General features: G+C 51.4%; 8 protein-coding genes across 8 annotated transcripts; 3 read left to right on the top strand and 5 right to left on the bottom strand.

Moving 5' to 3' along the window:
* Positions 1-2,102: 2,102 nt before the first annotated feature.
* Positions 2,103-5,062, top strand: J3458_018786 (uncharacterized protein; the record flags this gene model as incomplete). The annotated part of the gene is made up of 10 exons (XM_066121245.1): positions 2,103-2,258; positions 2,317-2,658; positions 2,711-2,774; positions 2,839-3,062; positions 3,104-3,181; positions 3,230-4,086; positions 4,142-4,251; positions 4,314-4,538; positions 4,598-4,839; positions 4,901-5,062. 8 exons carry the CDS (start codon positions 2,103-2,105, stop codon positions 4,460-4,462), a joined length of 1,980 nt encoding a protein of 659 aa, XP_065973600.1. The 3' UTR covers positions 4,463-4,538; positions 4,598-4,839; positions 4,901-5,062.
* ZRT1 (high-affinity Zn(2+) transporter zrt1) lies at positions 5,053-7,664 on the bottom strand. Its single transcript, XM_066121244.1, has 7 exons — positions 7,098-7,664; positions 6,925-7,029; positions 6,721-6,861; positions 6,533-6,654; positions 6,358-6,470; positions 6,026-6,278; positions 5,053-5,935 (listed from the first exon to the last, which is right to left on the bottom strand). The coding sequence occupies exons 1-7, from the start codon at positions 7,247-7,249 to the stop codon at positions 5,361-5,363; spliced, it is 1,461 nt and encodes a 486-aa protein (XP_065973599.1). The 5' UTR covers positions 7,250-7,664; the 3' UTR covers positions 5,053-5,360.
* A 34-nt stretch (positions 7,665-7,698) lies between these two features.
* Positions 7,699-7,992, bottom strand: J3458_018784 (uncharacterized protein; the record flags this gene model as incomplete). Its single annotated transcript, XM_066121243.1, has 1 exon — positions 7,699-7,992. The coding sequence occupies one exon, from the start codon at positions 7,990-7,992 to the stop codon at positions 7,699-7,701; it is 294 nt and encodes a 97-aa protein (XP_065973598.1).
* A 1,065-nt stretch (positions 7,993-9,057) lies between these two features.
* Positions 9,058-12,362, top strand: msh2. The gene is made up of 3 exons (XM_007812815.2): positions 9,058-9,140; positions 9,226-9,357; positions 9,410-12,362. The coding sequence occupies exons 1-3, from the start codon at positions 9,117-9,119 to the stop codon at positions 12,020-12,022; spliced, it is 2,769 nt and encodes a 922-aa protein (XP_007811006.2). The 5' UTR covers positions 9,058-9,116; the 3' UTR covers positions 12,023-12,362.
* Positions 12,363-13,527, bottom strand: J3458_018782 (uncharacterized protein). Its single transcript, XM_007812816.2, has 4 exons — positions 13,280-13,527; positions 13,047-13,166; positions 12,772-12,960; positions 12,363-12,698 (listed from the first exon to the last, which is right to left on the bottom strand). Exons 1-4 carry the CDS (start codon positions 13,488-13,490, stop codon positions 12,595-12,597), a joined length of 624 nt encoding a protein of 207 aa, XP_007811007.1. The 5' UTR covers positions 13,491-13,527; the 3' UTR covers positions 12,363-12,594.
* Positions 13,528-13,742: 215 nt separating this feature from the next.
* Positions 13,743-15,299, top strand: TRM10 (tRNA (guanine(9)-N(1))-methyltransferase). The gene has a single exon (XM_007812817.2). It carries the CDS (start codon positions 14,076-14,078, stop codon positions 15,219-15,221), a length of 1,146 nt encoding a protein of 381 aa, XP_007811008.1. The 5' UTR covers positions 13,743-14,075; the 3' UTR covers positions 15,222-15,299.
* Positions 15,300-15,428: 129 nt separating this feature from the next.
* PRI1 (p48 polypeptide of DNA primase) lies at positions 15,429-17,231 on the bottom strand (the record flags this gene model as incomplete). The annotated part of the gene is made up of 4 exons (XM_007812818.2): positions 15,429-16,053; positions 16,130-16,576; positions 16,663-16,857; positions 16,960-17,231. 4 exons carry the CDS (start codon positions 17,229-17,231, stop codon positions 15,429-15,431), a joined length of 1,539 nt encoding a protein of 512 aa, XP_007811009.2.
* A 545-nt stretch (positions 17,232-17,776) lies between these two features.
* J3458_018779 (uncharacterized protein) lies at positions 17,777-18,181 on the bottom strand (the record flags this gene model as incomplete). The annotated part of the gene is made up of 1 exon (XM_066121242.1): positions 17,777-18,181. One exon carries the CDS (start codon positions 18,179-18,181, stop codon positions 17,777-17,779), a length of 405 nt encoding a protein of 134 aa, XP_065973597.1.
* Between the last annotated feature and the right edge of the window lie 291 nt (positions 18,182-18,472).

Here is an 18,472-nt window from a genome sequence, read left to right as displayed (position 1 = left end):
ATTATGGATTGGAAACACAATGTGTTTGTTGGCTCCATACTACTCGGTCTGGAGCACCGGGCCAACTGGAGAGCCTGGTATAGCGTACGGAATACCTACTAGTTAGTAGGTACCTAGTAGTTAGGTAGCATGGAGTACGACCTGGTTGACACGCGAGCAAGGATAAATAGCTTGATGCCCACCGGTGGCAAGACTCAGCTTGGTGGATATAAGGTCCTTGGTACTAGTTACGGAGCAATGCCAGATGGCGCAAACAGGCTGATATGGATTTCTCGCAATGCAAGCTGCAGGCAACTTAGTCATTTGTATCCAACTGCGCCACCTAGCTCTGGACCATTCGTCGTTTCTTACGTGTCTGTACTCTATATGTATGCGTTGATTCTCCAATGTCCGCCATCGAAAATCCTCCCATCGATGACCTTTTGCTGTACTGATGATTATTCGGCTCCCCAACTTTGAATATTTCAAGCCAGTCTGTGCGTTCGGTGCTACGGGCCCGATGTCAAGCCCTGGTGGCGCTGCTTATGATGTCAATCTAATTTCTCAACCGTGGATGGTCATTGGAGCTTCTGTGCGCCCATCATAGCGGAGGTCAAAATGGGGAAATGAAAGCAACGTCTACCGTCTCTGTTATTATGGCAGATGATTATTGCTCGAGTTGATGCGAGTGAGAGTCTTGTACGGAATCCTTCGTATCGATGCTTCAACTGCCCAGATCGGGACATGCCTCGTGCCGACTTCGCGTCAATTGTCATTAGTGATGCCTATGCACCACTTTAAAGCAGCCGCTGGCTGGCCGACTGGTGGCTGCTTTCGAACTTGACATTTATTAAAGTCTACCTAGTACATACTTCAGTGCACCCTTGGAAGTTTAGCGCAGGTACGAAATGCGGAAGTGCATGCATCACCAACCCATCGTGCGGGGGTGCAACTCGGTCATGTCGTCTTTCGTAGTCCGTTGACCGTTTTCCCCCGCCCATGTTGCTTGTTGAGGACAAGCTTTTACGTTAGATTGGCTCATCTGACGGTGCTATTCTGCATGTCGACAACCGTGAACCGCCAACCGCCTCGGGTTGTGTCGTCTTCTGGTCGCTGCTTGAGTCATCAACCGCCAAACCGGCATTGTCGGATACTCATCAACACTAACGGTGGTGCAAACGTGAGTTGTTCTTTCCTTAATCCGTGGTGCCCAATCAACGATTTCGGAAACGACGGCGCCAGCTCCTGCGTTTACGCAGTTTCTGTATGCCATCCACCTGTACCCACATGAGCAAGATTCGTAAAGTTGCCTGGTCTAGTTCACCCACTCTATCAGCATTCGGGAACGATTACCCGCTTTCCCTTGGTCTCTTCTCGCAATCCGCTAGTCAGGGAAGCCTCCCGTGAGATGGTCCGCACGACACCTCTGGCTGCAAGTTTGTATCTGCAGACTATTCGTGGAAGAGAGAGCCATCAAGTATGATGACTTAATTTGCCTGTCTCTCCTTTGTGACAGAAGACCTATCGACCTCATTAGCTATTGTGGCCCCGTTCGGCTCTTGTCCCGTGTGTTTGTACCGTTGAAAAACGATGGTTATTTCCAAGATGGCATCCAGTTTGCGTAGAGTCTTGTGATGAGGTCATATCAGAACCAAGTTGTGTCTAAAGCTTGCCGTGGCTCAGTCCATCCTCGTCAATATCGCCAACAAATGTTGTATGTTTGCATCTTGGATTGGTATCATCTCCTTGAGCACAGAGGCCTGTGTGACCTGTTCCTTCCTCTTGTGATTCTTTCCCCATGTGAACTGAACCAATGGGAGAGCTAAATAGTAGCGACCCGGCGTGATCTAGCCGAAGCAGACAAGAGCCATGAAGCCAATTCAAACAAATCTAGTCGTGACCGTCTAGTAGATTTCATCACTCATCTTGCCGCTTCATTCGCAACCATCATTGCTCCTTGACGTCTCACACAGATGAAAGCTCAAAGCCTCCGCTACGAACTCTCAGTAAGTAGGGTGCTACTTAGCTTCTTTCCAACTTTATCCCTTGTTCAAACTAACCAGACTTCACAGTACGAAGCTGTTTACCCGAGATATACCTCACGATCCCCCCATCGAGCCAAAATGCTGGTTGCTTCTATGTTTCATATGCTAGCGGCGGGCATTCTATCTAATGCTGCTGCGGCTATCACCCAGTTACCGGCCTGGCCACTGTCGTCAACCCCGAATGGCGCACCAGGCAACGGGATAGTACAAAAGTACATCGTCGAAACCACCGGGGTATCCAATACAACTCTGCATTCTTCGTCATCCTCCAGGTACTAACCTGATGTATCAGGGAGACTCCCCACACTTCCTATCTCGACTTTTCGATAACCTACATGCAGGTGATCATAAGCAATTTGACTGTGAAGACATTTTTACTGGAGCCACGGTTACCACATATGCTGAAAACATTGATCTCATCCAAGCCATTCCTGGTGTAGCCAATGTGTGGCCTGTCACAACGCTGTCAACCCCTCGTTCGCCCGATCTTACCAATGAAATCAACGGAAATCGGCCAGTAAACTACTCAGTCCATCATTGGACCGGAGTAGACAAGCTTCACGAGGCTGGAATGAGAGGAAAAGGCGTCAAAGTCGCGGTTGTGGACACCGGAATCGACTATTCCCACCCGGCGGTTCGTGCGTGAGAATCATGAATATGACTGTGCTGACTACTGACTCCTACAGCTTGGCGGCTGTTTTGGCCCCGGATGCAAGGTTGCCGGGGGATATGATCTTGTAGGACCGGAATGTACACTTTCTCAAGCATAATCCTCCCCCAAATTTTTGCAAAGCCCTTGACTGAGCCTTTACAGGGGATTCTCGTTCTGAGCGGACTCGCCCTAAGAAACCCGATAATAATCCCATGGACTATAAAGGGCATGGGACTCACGTCGCTGGAATAATAGCGGGTGAAAACGAGTGGCTAGTTTTGCTTATACCGAACTACCTTCCGGCGAATATTGCTGATAGTTTTCGGAACAGGTTTACTGGGGTGGCCCCTGGCGCAGAACTCTTGATATTCAAGGTCTTCTCAGATGTATGTCGGGACAAATTCCCTAGAAAGCTTGCAGCTTACAGGAACCACAGGAGCCTATCCCATCAGATACAACCGAAGACGTCCTTATACAAGCCTTCTGTGACGCATATACTGCTGGCGTATGCGGTTCCTCTCTCTCTTTTAGAATCCAAGTTGACTCGTGACAGGCCGATGTAATTACGGCCAGCGTCAACCGACCTGGTGGATTTAGCGATAGTCCGTGGGCTTTGGTTGCCAACCGAATTGTTGAACGTGGGGTGTTTGTATCTATCGCTGCAGGAAACGAGGGAACAAGAGGGCCGTTTTACTCTGGAGTAGGGTCGAACGGACGCCACGTCGTCTCGGTGGCAGCCATTAATGCCACAGGCAATCCACTGATATCAGATCCAGATTCAAACTCAGATTCACAGCATAGACCAATTGCCGCATACTTTACTTCCTGGGGGCCAACAAACGAACTTATCATGAAACCAGACATCGGGGCACCTGGGTACAACATTCTCAGTACTTACCTTGACCAAGGATTTGAGACAGACAGTGGATCGTCTATGGCGGCACCGTACATCGCTGGCATCGCAGCTTTGTATATCGCACACCATGGTGGTAGAGAGCTCCATGGCCCAAGCTTTGCAAAAAAACTGGCTCAAAGAATTGTTGCAAGTGGTCGAAATGTTGCTTGGAGTGCAGGCGACGTTGTTTTCAACGAATCTGCGCCCCCTTTCCAGGTCGGGACGGGGCTAGTGGACGCCTGGAAGGTATTGAATTATACCACGCAAGTTTCATTTGAACCCATCTCGCTTCTCGATACCGAGTTGTTCCAAGCTGAGTGGGACATTGAAATAACGAATAACGCGAACCAAACAGTTATATACACATTTGCACACGAGTCTCTTCCAGGAGTAGAAATATATGATGGAGTCAGCGATATTCGCCCTTTATCTCAACTACAGCCTCTCAGAATCGTGCCAGGCCTTTCTCTCCCTCCAAACACGACCCTTCACTCTGGTCAGACCAAGACACTCAGGTAGGCAACCTGTTGAAGACTAATTAGATTCGGCTGATTTTTTTTCTCCATGTAGAGTTAGATTTGAGCTGCCGGCTGGGGCCGACGATGACATGCTTCCATTATTCAGCGGCAAAATATGGATGAAAGGCAATAATGGCGAGCAGCTATGCATTCCATACGGAGGTAACCACTAGATTTTCTTGCACACACCTTCTAAAAGCTAGGTAGCTGATAATTTAGGACAGGGGCTGCTTATGATACCGAGAAAGCATTTGACACCATGTTCGATGGTGCACCTATGATAGACGGTTGGCGCGACGGTGCTACGTTTGTGAATAATGATCGCCTTTGCTCTCTGCATACACTAATGCCATCACTACAGGTGGTCTTTTGACCCTGCAAAAACGCCTAGCGACTTTGCCGATGTATCCAGTCGACTCAGCTACCCCTGTTTTCATCTCCGCTGGGATGTGAGTTAAACCTGAAACCCTATGCGTCTTATGGGTGGGCTGTACTAACCATGGAGCAGATTTTCGACGCTGGTTGGACTGAATCACAATGGCGATTCCCCCCCGAAATTGGCAAAAGAGAATATGTTGGGTCTGCCACTTCAGTGCGTGATTCGGACAAGTTCTTATGGTTCGATGCGTCAGACGTCGACATAAATGACACAGTTTCATTCCCTCTGACTCGAATACCCCGAGGATATCAGCGATATTGGTGGTTCGGAAAATTGTCAAACGGCACACAGATATCTCCAGGCAACTACACGTAATAACAAAGTGCTCCGTTTCGTCGTGGAAAGAAGAATTGGCTAACGGTTTCCCATTAGCATGCGCATTGCCGCTTTGCGGCCATACGGGAACCCAAAAATATCGGATCACTGGGATGTTGTAGACTTGGATAGACGTACCATCCAAGTACTGCCACGAAATGCGACCAATTCCACTATTTCTAAGTCGAAGAACAGAAACTAGTGTGGAGGAAATGATCCCCAGAGTAATGAACTTCACAATGTTATAACAAATATCATCCATCTGTCAAATGTATTCAGGGAAAAGCATAACTTCATGTTGCTACAAGCTACAAGTTACTTTCTCTACTAGATGACAAGCTAGATGGCGAGCTTTTTCCTCCGTTTTATCAGATTAATGTACCAATTTTTCAAGCTTGCAACTCCAGCAATCTCTACATGCTTGGGGAATCAAATGAGGTTTTCGAGCTGGTACTTTCGCCGGTACTTTGGATCGTAATCATCTTAACAGTAAGACAGAAAAAAAGATATGCGTTGTCTACGCCCACTTGCCCAGGAAGCTCATCAGCACCATACCAGCCACTAGACCAAATCCACCAAGGCCGACGGTAAGCATATCTGCATCAGCCAACTCGGCTTTGTGACCATGAGAGCCGGTCATCCAGTCAGCCGCCCACATTTCCACAAGGCCAGTCCAAACCAAGATGCCGGCCGAAAGGGCGTCCAGAGTGCCGATTGCAAGAAGGGTTGATCTGTCATTGCCATTGAACTTTTGCAGGACACCAATGCCGATGGCCATGCCGATGGGCGTAACAAATGCGAAGAGGGCAGCAAGACCGAGTTTCTTCTTCATGGACAATGTAGGGCGGTCAAAAGTCGAAGAGGCGTCTGCTGTCTCCTCAGTCGGAGTATGAACCGACTTATCCGTATCATTTTCGACGGCTGTGCCAGAGTGATTGACGGCGGGGGGCAGGAGATGGACATCGGCGGAACTTCCAATCGTGGCAATTCGGGTTCCGAGTGCCAGGCCTTCGAAGACTTGGTGGAAAAGAATGACAATGAACAAGGTAATGAAGAAGGAATCTCCAGCGACGACAAGAGTCAATCCGATAACTGGTCAAGTGGTTAACAAGCCATAATACAAATATTTGTGCACGATGCCGGTTATGGGAAGGGGAAGGGAGGAGGGAAAAAGTTTCTTACGCAAAGAATGGAACAAGATGCCCGCCTCCATGACCAAGATGCTCACCACCTCGGTGGACAACAAGGCCTCTGCTTGTTTCTCTCTGGTCAACAAGGCAGTGGACCTGGTCTTGGCGAGGACGATCCGCTGACCAATGTATTCGACGAAGAAGGAGAGGAAGATGCCGGCCATGAGGATGGCGGCTGTGGTTCCTTCGTAGCCCAGTTCGCCGATGCACTTGTTGCCGAACATGAGGGCGGCGTGGGTGAAGAGCTGAGAAAAAAAAATCATGTTAGGTTTTGCTCTCGGTGTCGTGCGAAGAGTTGGCCCGGGGGTTGGGGGGCAGACTTACATGAACAAAGGCGGTTGAGATGATAATCCCGGTACCGAATTGTTTGAGGAGCGTGAAGAGTTTGGAGAGTCTCCTGGGTAGGACTTTGTGTAGGAAGATGGGACCAAATACACCTGGTTCCTCGTTAGTACATGTCGTGCACGTTTTGCTACTTGGTTGGAGTTTTGGAGCGTACCCAAGGCACTCGTGGCCATGATGACGAAGAGCAGGCCGACTCGCAGGCCAATGTTGTATTCCCTGGGCGTGCTGTCGCAATTTGGCGCGGCGGATTCACTTTCGTCGCCGCCTACGCAGTGTCTAATGAACAGTTAGCCGAGTCGAAGACGGGCTGGAAGTCTGGAAAGGGGCCGAGATGTGACGTACTCTACGCCAGCGTGGAAATGACAGTGCTTGTGGCCGCTGTCTTTGGAATCGCTGCCATGTTGGTCTCCTTCTTGATGGGTGTCGCCTCCGGCGCCGGGGACGTTGACTTCGACGTCGTCTCCGTTGGGGGCGATGCAGAACCTGTCGATGCTGTCAGCATACAAGCAGAAAATACAGCTACCAAGGGAATCGAATCAAAATTACGTTTCAGAGCCATGGTTGTGACATCCCGTGAATTGGGCGGGAATGTCTGTGGTCTGGGTGGGCGTGGTGTGAACGAGATATTCGGTTGCTCCCGCCAGACAGAATCTGCAGCATGATGCTTGTGAGTTAAAAGCGTCTCCATGACGGTTCAGTTTTCTCCAGAATGTACGTACACTTGCGATTCGTGAAGATGGCAGTCCGTAACAGCGGTAATCTGCGGTGCCGCCGCACTTGTAGGAGACGGCGCAGCGGTCTGTCGTGGATAGACGTCGTTTGCGGTTGCGGCGCCCAAGAGGGCCAGTCCGGCGAATGAGGGGACGTGCATGATTGAAAATATGTTTTAATTGTCGTCGTGATTGTGCAAAGAGAAAAGAGTGTAGCGAGATGTCGTCGGAACTCGTAAGTCTTGTTTGCAGAGAGGGATGCTGCTGCTTTAAGTAGTCAAAGGCATGTATGATTGGTGGTGCTGCAAACTCGACAAGATTTAAGCTTGCAACTTAAGCTTCATTAGCCACACCAAACCTTAGCGGAGCCGCAGGAAGGTTTTCGAGCCGCTGTATGTATATTGTTGCGAGGGCCAGAAAGCCAGAAGCCGTGGACAGTTTTGGGCACTTAACCTTGGGCTATAAAGTTATAATAAAGTATCGATGAAGCACAGGGACAATCCACAAAAGTCACTTCCTGGTCGAAGGGGAAAAAAGATTCAGCTCATACCCACCCCATGCATGCCCTTGTGCCTCCATGTCGATGCACCGCCCATGTTGTCGAGCAGCACTAAAGGAAAAAAAAAATTCGGCCTTGGCTCTGACGCTTTGGGCGGCTGGACTCAGCTTGTCGACGATGGTGAACCTTGATGGACACAATGGTTGGCGGAGGGGCGGCAGCACCTTGATGGTATGGACGATCCTTGTTGCCAAGACCAGCTATCCTGCGGTTTGCATGCGCTGTCATTACATTCATACCTTGACGTTGGTCATAATCAAGGTTGCCTTGACGTTCGTTGGTGATAAAAACCCCCGGGTTTGGGGCCGGCGCGGAGGTGTCCGGAAGGGGCAACGTTATGTGCATTATGACAGAAGGTCGATCTGCCAAGACGATATTAACCATAAAGCTGTCCACCCAGGTGTAAGGCCCAGGAGCGTAACCTTGTGATAATAGGATGGAGTCTTGACTCCTGGGTGTGAAGTGTTTGTATCTCCTCCGTAGCTGAGTGGCATCTGACGGGAATAAGCTCCGAGTTGTGGCCTGAAGTTGTCCGAGAATTGGCCAATTCTATATGATTCGGCCATTTAGAGTTCTTGGCGCGTTTGCAGTCTGCAATAATATAGTCACGTAGCCTTGTTGATCATGCGTGTAAGCAGACTGCTGTGCGACCCAGGTGAAGTAAACGGTCCACTAGCACACAAGTTGCAGGTATTTGGCAACAAAAGTGCTCTCCATAGAGTGGTATCGTATGCATAAAGTTTACCCATCATCATCCGAAGGCGTAAAACATTGCATAGGGTGTCATCCCATGTAGGAATCGACGGGATGGACAATGGCGGACCGTCATTAGCCATAGCCATGGTCTGGCCGGTCTATCTGACCATGACTACGCTTGGTTGGTTAGCCTACTCGTAAATTGACGATTGATGAACTCTTGGACTACTTGCGTTGCGTTTAATGTACATGCTGGACGTTCACCTGCTACCCTCTCGCCAATACCGCATCGGTTCGTCGCTCGCGAGGCCAAAGGACTTCTTCTTCTGTGTGAAGTGTGGAGTGTGGATTCTGGAGTGGCGGCTTTCGGTGTGGTGTGCATCAAAGACATCAATAAGTGCAATACTGAGTACAGTATGCTAGAGGAGTCATACGGTTCGCTAGGACTCCGTATTTACAAGTCCTTTGCAATTCTACGGAGAGTCCTTGGTGCTGTTATGTAGATGACTTCCGTCCCTGAGTTTGCCTGCTGGCCACACGACATGGTGGTGGTCAGCCACAGTCAGCCACAGTCAGCCACGGGCTGCAAGACGTTCTCAACCGCAACTTGGGAAATTAGTGGGTCGCGCTGCCCAGACATTTTAATTGAAATCCCCAAAAACGCGTCTCCCAAGCTCAGTGGGGTTGACGACGCGACTTGACTTTCACAACTCCGTCATTGCCCGTCCTTTGATTCAAGGCGTGTGAGGTCCAACGAAGAAGAATTCTGCACTATGGCTTCAAGACCCGAATTGAAGGTGAGCACCTGCAGGAGAAAAAGAAAAAAGACGGCTCCTATGTTGAGTTTCTATGTATTCGCTGACTCGACTCGACTCGACTTAGCTCGACGACGAGGGCGGCTTCATTCGTTTCTACAAGTCTCTTCCCGATGTAGGGGAAGACACTATCAGAATATTCGACCGAGGCGACTGGTATACGGCGCATGGTGACAATGCCTCGTTCATTGCGAAGACGGTAATTCTCTGCGTCGACTCTCCTCAGCCATTGGTGTGCTAATGTCGGCCAGGTCTACAAAACGACATCCGTTCTCCGCCAACTCGGCCGAAACGACCACACCGGACTCCCATCCGTAACAATGACCGTTACCGTGTTTCGCCAGTTTCTTAGAGAAGCTCTGTTTAAGCTGGGTAAGCGCATTGAAATCTGGGAGAGCCCGAGTGGCCGAATGAACTGGAAATGCGTCAAGCAGGCTTCCCCCGGCAATCTGCAAGACATCGAGGATGACCTTGGCGGTCAAATCGAATCAGCGCCCATGATCATAGCCGTCAAGATTTCCGCAAAAGCATCCGAGGCAAGAAGTGTCGGCGTGTGTTTTGCGGATGCCAGTGTGAGAGAACTTGGCGTCAGCGAGTTCCTAGACAATGATCTCTACTCCAACTTTGAGTCCTTGCTCATCCAGCTGGGTGTTCGGGAATGTGTCATCCAGCTCGATAAAGGCGACAAGGATAAGGACCCCGAATTGGCTAAACTCAGACAAATCATTGACAACTGCGGAGTCGCTATTGCAGAACGTCCTGCGGGGGATTTTGGTACGCGAGATATCGAGCAGGACCTCGCTCGTTTGCTGAAGGACGATAAGTCGGTGAATCTTCTCCCCCAGACTGATCTCAAGCTTGCAATGGGGTCCGCCGCCTCATTAATCAAATATCTTGGAGTTCTACAGGACCCTTCAAACTTTGGGCAGTATCACCTCTATCAGCACGACCTCGCACAGTTCATGAAGCTGGATGCAGCGGCTCTGAAAGCCCTTAATTTGATGCCTGGTCCGCGGGACGGGTCAAAGACTATGAGCATTTATGGCGTCCTCAATCATTGCAAGACGCCGGTGGGCAGCCGCCTGCTCGCTCAGTGGTTGAAGCAGCCCCTGATGGACAAAGACGAGATTGAGAAACGTCAACAGCTAGTGGAAGCATTCTTCACCGACACTGAGCTGAGACAAACGATGCAGGAAGAACATCTTCGTTCCGTGCCGGACCTCTATCGCCTATCAAAGAGGTTTCAGCGTGGCAAGGCAAACTTGGAAGATGTCGTTCGTGCGTACCAGGTTGTGATTCGACTGCCTGGATTCATTGGCACCTTTGAAGGGGTGATGGATGAGGCTTATCGAGATCCTCTTGATGCAGCGTACACGACCAAGTTGCGCGAGCTTTCTGATAATCTCGGCAAATTGCAAGACATGGTGGAACAGACTGTTGATTTGGATGCACTCGACAGGCATGAATACATTATCAAATCCGAGTACGACCAGGGCCTGCAAACTATTCGGAAGAAGCTCGATCAGCTCGACCGCGACATCAGGGCAGAATTTCATGAGGCTGCGCGGGACCTAGGCCAGGAAGCAGACAAGAAGATATTCCTAGAGACTAGCCACAAGGTCCATGGAGTTTGCATGCGATTGACCAGGCAAGAAGCCGGCTGTATTCGAAACAAGTCAAGTTATCAAGAATGCTCTACACAAAAAAACGGCGTCTACTTCACCACAAAAAAGATGCAGTCTTATCGACGGGAGTATGATCAGCTATCTCAGAATTACAACAGGACTCAGAGCAGTCTGGTCAATGAGGTTGTCCATGTTGCATCTTCATACTGCCCCGTTCTCGAGCGCCTTGCCGGAGTCCTAGCTCACCTTGACGTGATCGTTTCGCTCGCCCATTGCTCCGTCCATGCGCCAGAAGCATATGTCCGGCCCAAGATTCACACCCGCGGCGAAGGCCAAACCCGGTTGATCGGTGCCCGCCATCCCTGCATGGAGCTTCAGGATGATGTGCAATTCATCACTAACGACCTTGAGTTCACCAGAGACAAGTCGTCCTTTCTAATCATCACTGGCCCCAACATGGGCGGCAAATCCACCTATATTCGCCAAGCTGGTGTCATTGCGCTCATGGCCCAGGTTGGTTGCTTTGTACCTTGCGCTGAGGCAGAGCTCACCATCTTTGATTCCATCCTCGCTCGCGTTGGCGCCAGTGACTCGCAGCTAAAGGGTGTATCTACATTCATGGCCGAGATGCTAGAAACGGCAAATATTCTAAAATCCGCCACAAAGGAGTCTTTAATCATTATTGATGAGCTTGGACGAGGCACATCCACATACGACGGCTTTGGGCTGGCGTGGGCCATTTCAGAACACATTGTCAAGGAAATCGGCTGCTTTGCCATGTTTGCAACTCACTTCCACGAATTGACTGCTCTGGCAGATCAATATCCCCAAGTACGCAACCTCCACGTCACAGCACACATCAGCGGCACAGGCAAGGACAATAACAAGCGCGAAGTCACCCTCTTGTACAAGGTAGAGCCGGGTATCTGCGACCAGAGTTTCGGTATTCACGTTGCGGAGTTGGTTCGCTTCCCGGACAAAGTAGTCCGCATGGCGAAGCGCAAGGCTGATGAGCTGGAAGACTTTACAACAAAGCATGAGGACAATGCACTGTCTTACAGCAAGGAAGATGTTGAAGAGGGCAGCGCAATGCTCAAGCAGTTATTGATTCAGTGGAAGGAGCAGGTCTCCAAGGGGGAGATGAGCCAGGAAGAGAAGGTCTCCAAGCTAAAGGAGCTTGTGGCTGCTGATTCAAAGCTACTGGCGAACCCGTTCTTTCAATCCGTCAGGGCTTTGTAATTAAAGGAGAGTGTGAGTGGCAGGGGTTGCTCCAGACGAGGTAGATTTTGGACTTGTACAATGTTCGGTTTCGCTAGTCGAGGCGTTGGTAATTTTTGGGGGTATATTATGGGCATGTAGAAGGATGGGTAAACAGTAAACAAAAAATTTGATATATTGCGGGCACGCTCCTGTGTTATGTCAGCTGCGCCCGGCCCTAGTGTTCAACAGGATTCTGGTTCTCTAGACATGTGTGCATGGCTCAGATACGGTAACCCACCTGGCCAAGTATTGCCATGCCAAGGAGGATAAACAGCAAAACTACGCCGTGGTCATCTTTGGAAGAAGCAAGCACTGCACCCCAATCTTGGGTCGTCTTCTTCCGCAATGCCATTACTACAGGTTTCCTAATTCAAGCCCAGTGACAGCACCACAGGCACATCGTATAAGAGAAGCTCATTTTGACGTGCTTTGCACAAAACAAAGAAACTCCATTTCTCTAATAATGACATCTCTTCCCCCCGGCCCCGGAAGAGGTATATACATTTTTCTCTGACGGGCGTGTGATTCCTTCTCAGCTATGCATGTCTCCTTTATTGGCTGCCCTCCACGGTGGCCTTGACGGGGTTGACCTCGAATCCGTACGTGTCCTTGATGCGCTCGCGTCTTCGCTCCTCATATCCAGGAGGCTGAATGCCTGTTGCAGTCATGATTAGCAGGCCATTTAACCAAAAAAAAACTTGAAAGGGGGCTACCAAGTCGGCACGTACCTCGTCCCTCGCCAATCTCGGCAACAGTCTGCTCAACGGGTAGCCTGGTCGTCCTTCTGACCCTCTCCTTGCGCTCGAACTCGTCAGACTCCTTTTTGAAAGAGTCAATGCGGCCGCCGAGGAAGTATAGTGCGCCTTGGATGGCGCCCACGGCACTGCCGAGACCCACGACGACGGGCATTCGTCGAGCTGTATTTTTTTTTCCATAACATGGCTTGGTTAGATGACTAGTCATTCGCGGTGCGGGTGTTTATTGCACAGGTGTTGCGACGTACAAGGAAGGCCCAAGACACCGCCGCACATGAATCCACCAAAGGCGGCGGACCACGCGTCCTCCTTTTCGCGCAGGTTCATCATGGTTCTGGAGAAGAAGGCGTATGCGGCGGGACCGGCGGCTGGAACACGCACGAAAACCACCCCCGTTAGTCTCGAGAATTTTGAAAGCTCGCCGCATTGCCAGTTGCCAATTGCGTTGGCAGGCTGGCCGGTCAGCAAAGGCAATTCATACCGCAGATTCCGATAATGGGGGCGCCGCGGGTGAATACTCCCAGGGCGCCGAGGTTGCGCTTCGACATGGCGTTCCGAATGGCCGCGAGGAAGAAACCACCTCCCAGGCCGACCACGGCCGTCTTGGCCGTCTCGTCGAGGACATCGTGGGGAGCGTAGGGCTTGTCAGGCTCCAGCGGAGCTTGGTGGCTCGGGCTCGAGTGGTGATCCATGGCGCCGGGCTGCGATGGTTTGATGAGGAGCTGTTTGAGCTGCTTGTGCGCAGTTTCCCACGCGTGGGCGGACGGGATTCTGGGGTGAAGGCGACGATGGCTTCACGTGATTTGTGAGCAATTGAACGATGCAGATTGGCTGGGCCGGAGCTTGGGTGCAGGCGTCTCCACTTTTTAGCTGGGAAGGTTTAGGATTGGTCAAGCTGAGGCGGCTCACCAACAATTTGATTCTTCCCTGTGCTCACACGACAGGTGAGTGAGCTCAGCGCGCGACTGGGCTCAACCCAGGCAAAATTAACATTTTGAAATAGGTTTTTTTTAAATTCTAGCAAGCTGCCAAATTGGTTCTTCTTGTTACATGCCTGTTGTATATGTTACTCCCTGTTGGTCAATCCCGGAGCAAGCTTCTGCATAAACCAACAAATTTTTCTTGGGTCATTCCATATAAGTCGCAACTCATTGACGAGTATACATACCATAAGAGTCCACCATAAATATCCGCATAGTCCAGAAACTACATCCAGCAGAAGTCCCAAAGTTCCACCGGAAATTGCCAGAGGAATCACGCTGAAAAAGAAGAGACCAATGGACGTTCCCGGAGCCACTACCACCAGCGGCCAGACGGCGCAAGACGACCAGCAACAACCCCGAGGTACCACCACGCCAGCGGCTCAGACAGGCACAGCCGGGGCAGAAAATGCAGAGCCGGCGGCACCCATTTCCAAGAACGCGCTCAAGCGTCTCCGGCGCGCACAAGAATGGGAGGACGGCCGGGAGGACCGCAAGCGACGCCGGCGAGAGAAGCGCGTGGCCAGCAAGGCCCGCCGCCGCGAGGAGCGAGCAGAGCTGCTGGCCCAGGGAGCCGACCCTGCCGTCTTGTTCGCCAAGAAGACGCCCGCGCGCCTTGTCCCCGTCTCGCTCATTCTCGACTGCGACTTTGAGGAGTACATGACGGACAAGGAGCGGATTTCGCTGTCGAGCCAGGTGACGCGGTGCTACTCGGAGAACCGCAACTTCAAGTACAAGTCTCACCTTTGGGTCAGCGGGTGGCGGGGCAAGCTCAAGGAGCGGTTCGAAACGGCCATGGAGAACCAGCACGCTCACTGGAAGGGGGTCGGCTTCGAAGAGGGCGACTTCCTGGCCGCGGCGGCGCGGGCGCGGGAGGGCATGAGGTCCGCGGGGGGCGAGATGATTGACGCCTTGCAGAGGAGTGTGGGCAGGCCGGCCAGGTGGGAAAAGGACGAGAGGGAGCCGTTCCCCCTGTCCGGGCCGGTGCCCGAGCTCAACGACGAGTACGCGGATGTGGTCTATCTGACGTCCGAGTCGCCCTACACGCTGGAGAGGCTGGAGCCAAACACGAGTTATGTCATTGGCGGGCTGGTGGACAAGAACCGCGAAAAGGGACTGTGTTACAGACGCGCCGTGGAAAGGGGCATTCGCACGGCCAGGTTGCCGATAGGGCAGTATATGAAGCTGCGGACGCGGCAGATTCTCGCTACGAACCATGTGGTGGAGATTATGTTGCGGTGGCTGGAGTGCGAGGACTGGGCCGAGGCGTTTATGCGCGTCATTCCGAAACGAAAAGGGGTTGAGATGATTGCAGACGGGGATGAGGAGAAGACGGGTAATGGCGATGAAGATGGAGATGAAGGAGATCAGGATGGGGACGGAGAGAAGAATGGAGAGGACGAGGCCAAGGGCAGCAATGGTCAAGACCCAAAGGAGAGCTGAGAACGGAATTAAAAAAAGAAGACACAAAAAGGTCCAGGTATATATATAAGACTTGTGGTTACGCCAGCCAATTTATAGCCTTGTTCATTACAGTTATATCGCAAAACAAAAGGTCAATGGATAAAGATCTTCACTGGAATGCATCATGTATGATCCCCATGGAATGCTTCATTGTCCCACAAGCATACTCTATCCATTTGTTCAACGTTAGAAATCCATCGTGTTCTCCCTTTCCCTCTTTATTCGCACATCTCCCTCCTCCCTCATGATTCCGTTGACAAATGACCGGAAATATTCGACATACGGTTTGAGGCTCGTCTTTTCCCAATCCGAGATACCTTTGCCACTGTCGTCCTGACTTGCGGCACCGTCGTCTCCTTTCCAAGAATCAATCTCCCCGAGAAGTTCCTGGACGGTAGGAACTGTCAAGGGATCAAAATCTTGGAGTTCTCTGGTGTCAATTGGCACACACACACGGCCGGTTCCGGGATGCACTACGAAGGGGCTCTTGAGCAAATGGTTGAGTTTCTTGCTAACTTCGATATCGAGTCGTGGGTAGGTGTATTCAAGGACAATGTCCTGCTTTGCTTCAAGGAGCGCCCGCGCATCCAGGTTCTTGCTAGCGCCAGTCTTGGCCACAGCGTCAATGTCAGCCCATTTGGATACTGAAGCTCTTCCAGGGGCGGCATCCCATTTACGACGTAGGGATTCGTTCAGGATGCGATCGGGAAGTAATTGCAAGAGTTTCTCATATCGTTCCTCTGTGCCCCAGGGGTCTTGTACTTCCAGAACGTCTTCCTGGAAGTGCGTCTTGAGAATCTCAAGGCTTCGACTGCGGCCTTTGTTAGTACTCGTACAACAACCCCGTCACGGATGTTGCCAAGCTTAAGATAAAGGAGCAAACTTACGCCAAGTGAGGGTGCAATGGTCTCCGAACGTTGACCTTTTTGCCACTTTGTGCTCCTCCCTTGACAACCTCAAGATAGCCGGCAATCGCCTTCCTCTTCTGATCGTCTAAACTGCGAACTTTCTTATCGCATACCCAAGCGTGGGCACCACGTCGACCCGAGTACACCCACATGATGTGCTTGAAGCCAAAGTCTTCACGCAGTGCAACATCAACCACCTTGATAGCCATGGTCATGAACTTCCAGCACTTGTTACAAATGTTGGCCTTGTCGCAGCAGGTTCGAATGTCGTCATAGTCGGTCAAATCGATATCGAAGCAGAGTTCCTTGGCGAGTGGTTTGAAAGCAGATGAGTTGCGGAGCATCTTGCGGTCTCGCGGATTCGTAGAATACACAGGACCGATTTCGAAACGTGAGGGCATGAGACGGAGGACGTCTTTGCGGAGCCTTTAGGAAGAATCATGTTAGTACCGCAACAGGCGAGCAGAAAGAAGGTGGGGGGTGTTGATGCGAAAGAGCGGTGCTGTACGCACAGATCAGCTGTTGCAAACGATTGATATCGCAGGTACGCGTCATTTTGGAGAGTAAAGGCGAACTCTCGATTTCCAAAGTCGTTGGTGGGAGTTGGGCTATGATTTAGCCACTGGAAGAGCTGGCGCCACGGAAACAGACGTTGGTAGAAACTCCTCATAACCTCAGGATCGGATGCTTTTAACGCACCAATGTCACTGTATAGGACTGGTCAATATTTTTTGTAATCACTAGTAATCATCCGGGGAGGTGTCAATGACACAAAGGCAACACAAAAAAAAGAGAGCCTCGCAACTTACGTTGGGGATGGTATCCTGGCCGGAGGGCTAGAGGGCGGTTGCTTGACTGGCGCAGAACTAGGAAACTCTTCGTCGTCCGAGTCGTCGGTATCAACCATATCGGTAAGCTTGATGTCCTTCCTGATGACAGCGACATCATCTGTATCGTCCATGTCAACATCGTCGTCGTCACTGGCAGCCGGGCCAATGCGGCCAGGAACACCAGAGTCGTCCATGGGTTCGTCCTTGACGGCACCTGGAGACGACTTTGCGTCAGTAATTGAGTGTGGCATTTCAGATTCAAACTGAGTGCCGAGAGGGTCTACGGATGGCAAGGTCGGTCGAATCTTGGTGCGATGAAGCGCAAGGCACTGGAGGTATCGGTTGTGAGGTTCAGCAGAGAGCGCGTCAGACGCGTCTTTGGGCGCGTAAATGGATTTTTAGACGGTCACGACTTGACTAGTACCAGCCACAGCCATAGCCACGAGTATCAGCCACAGACATGGCCACTAATGTCCAAACATCGAATCTCGCAAAATACTCCCGTACGGAAGTACTCGAGCAACAAGTCTGCTCCTCACCGCAACCACCTGGTCGCACTGGCCGACACAGCCCGTTTGCCAATCTTGCTCTTCTTTCAAATCAGGCACTTTGCGCTTTTTGCGCGTCGTACAGAACGTACAAGTGTTACGTCCCCATGTCCCACAAACAACCCCGGTCGTATTTCGGGGTCGCATCCCTCGGTTCAACGCTAAAGGGAGCTCCTTGGCGAATTCGAGACCCGTCAAAGATGGAGAAGATGCACGTCATCAAACGGTCTAGACTACCGTTCTTACTATCACAACAGCTCGCCTTTTGACACAGCCATCAAGATGCTTGGTGAGTACCTGTCGCGGGCTCGACAGGCTGGGACGCGACCCGTCTCATGTCGGTTTTTCTCGAGCAAACTAGACTGGTTTTGGTTTTCCAAAGACGCAAATCTCACCACCAGCGGAGAAGATGGGACGGACGTGTCGGCGACTTGTCCGTGTGCCACCCCCCAAATTTCCAGAAAACGAGACCCTGCACGACCATGGACCATTCTTCCTGTAAAGGCCCGCTTCTCGTTGCCGTCAAAACGCATCTGGACGGATCCCTTCTCGCCCTCTCCAGCCGCAGACGTCACCGTTTGCCTAGTGCTAGTAGCCGTGCAATCTGATAAACATTGTTGGTTGTCCGTGGAACGGCCATGGTCAGACTGCATGGTTATTTCCTGCACGGCTTGCGTCCTTGGCGTGTCGAACTGGGGCCTAGAATCTCCCCAGGGCCCCAGGGACTCCGGGGCGTCGAGCAAACAGCCGTTTGTTTCCTCGGCTACACGATATGTGGCAGCCCGTTCCTCGCCATGCCGTTTGTCCAGCCATCCATCTTCAACGTGTCCCCCCTGCCACGCCGTACCCGGTACTCGGTCCTCGGTCCTCGTTGCGCCGCTGCCTGATGGACCCAGGTACGTGGTACCGCGTGCCTGGGTTTTTCCAAAGGGGTCTGGTGGGAA

This window comes from Metarhizium acridum, assembly GCF_019434415.1.
Source record: "Metarhizium acridum strain ARSEF 324 chromosome Unknown scaffold_555, whole genome shotgun sequence".
Lineage (NCBI taxonomy): Eukaryota > Fungi > Ascomycota > Sordariomycetes > Hypocreales > Clavicipitaceae > Metarhizium > Metarhizium acridum.
This window is presented reverse-complemented; position numbering and strand designations above follow the sequence as displayed.

Coding starts and splice junctions, on each gene's coding strand:
- ZRT1 (XM_066121244.1), bottom strand. CDS start 7,249: ATGCACGTCCCCTCATTCGCCGGACTGGCCCTCTTGGGCGCCGCAACC. Junction 6,655..6,720: donor CATTTCCACGCTGGCGTAGA/GTACGTCACATC, acceptor ACTGTTCATTAG/ACACTGCGTAGGCGGCGACG. Junction 6,471..6,532: donor CATGGCCACGAGTGCCTTGG/GTACGCTCCAAA, acceptor ACGAGGAACCAG/GTGTATTTGGTCCCATCTTC.
- msh2 (XM_007812815.2), top strand. CDS start 9,117: ATGGCTTCAAGACCCGAATTGAAG. Junction 9,141..9,225: donor CTTCAAGACCCGAATTGAAG/GTGAGCACCTGC, acceptor GACTCGACTTAG/CTCGACGACGAGGGCGGCTT. Junction 9,358..9,409: donor CCTCGTTCATTGCGAAGACG/GTAATTCTCTGC, acceptor AATGTCGGCCAG/GTCTACAAAACGACATCCGT.
- J3458_018782 (XM_007812816.2), bottom strand. CDS start 13,490: ATGGATCACCACTCGAGCCCGAGCCACCAAGCTCCGCTGGAGCCTGAC. Junction 12,961..13,046: donor CGGTGTCTTGGGCCTTCCTT/GTACGTCGCAAC, acceptor AAAAAAATACAG/CTCGACGAATGCCCGTCGTC. Junction 12,699..12,771: donor CGAGATTGGCGAGGGACGAG/GTACGTGCCGAC, acceptor TGACTGCAACAG/GCATTCAGCCTCCTGGATAT.
- TRM10 (XM_007812817.2), top strand. CDS start 14,076: ATGGACGTTCCCGGAGCCACTACCACCAGCGGCCAGACGGCGCAAGAC.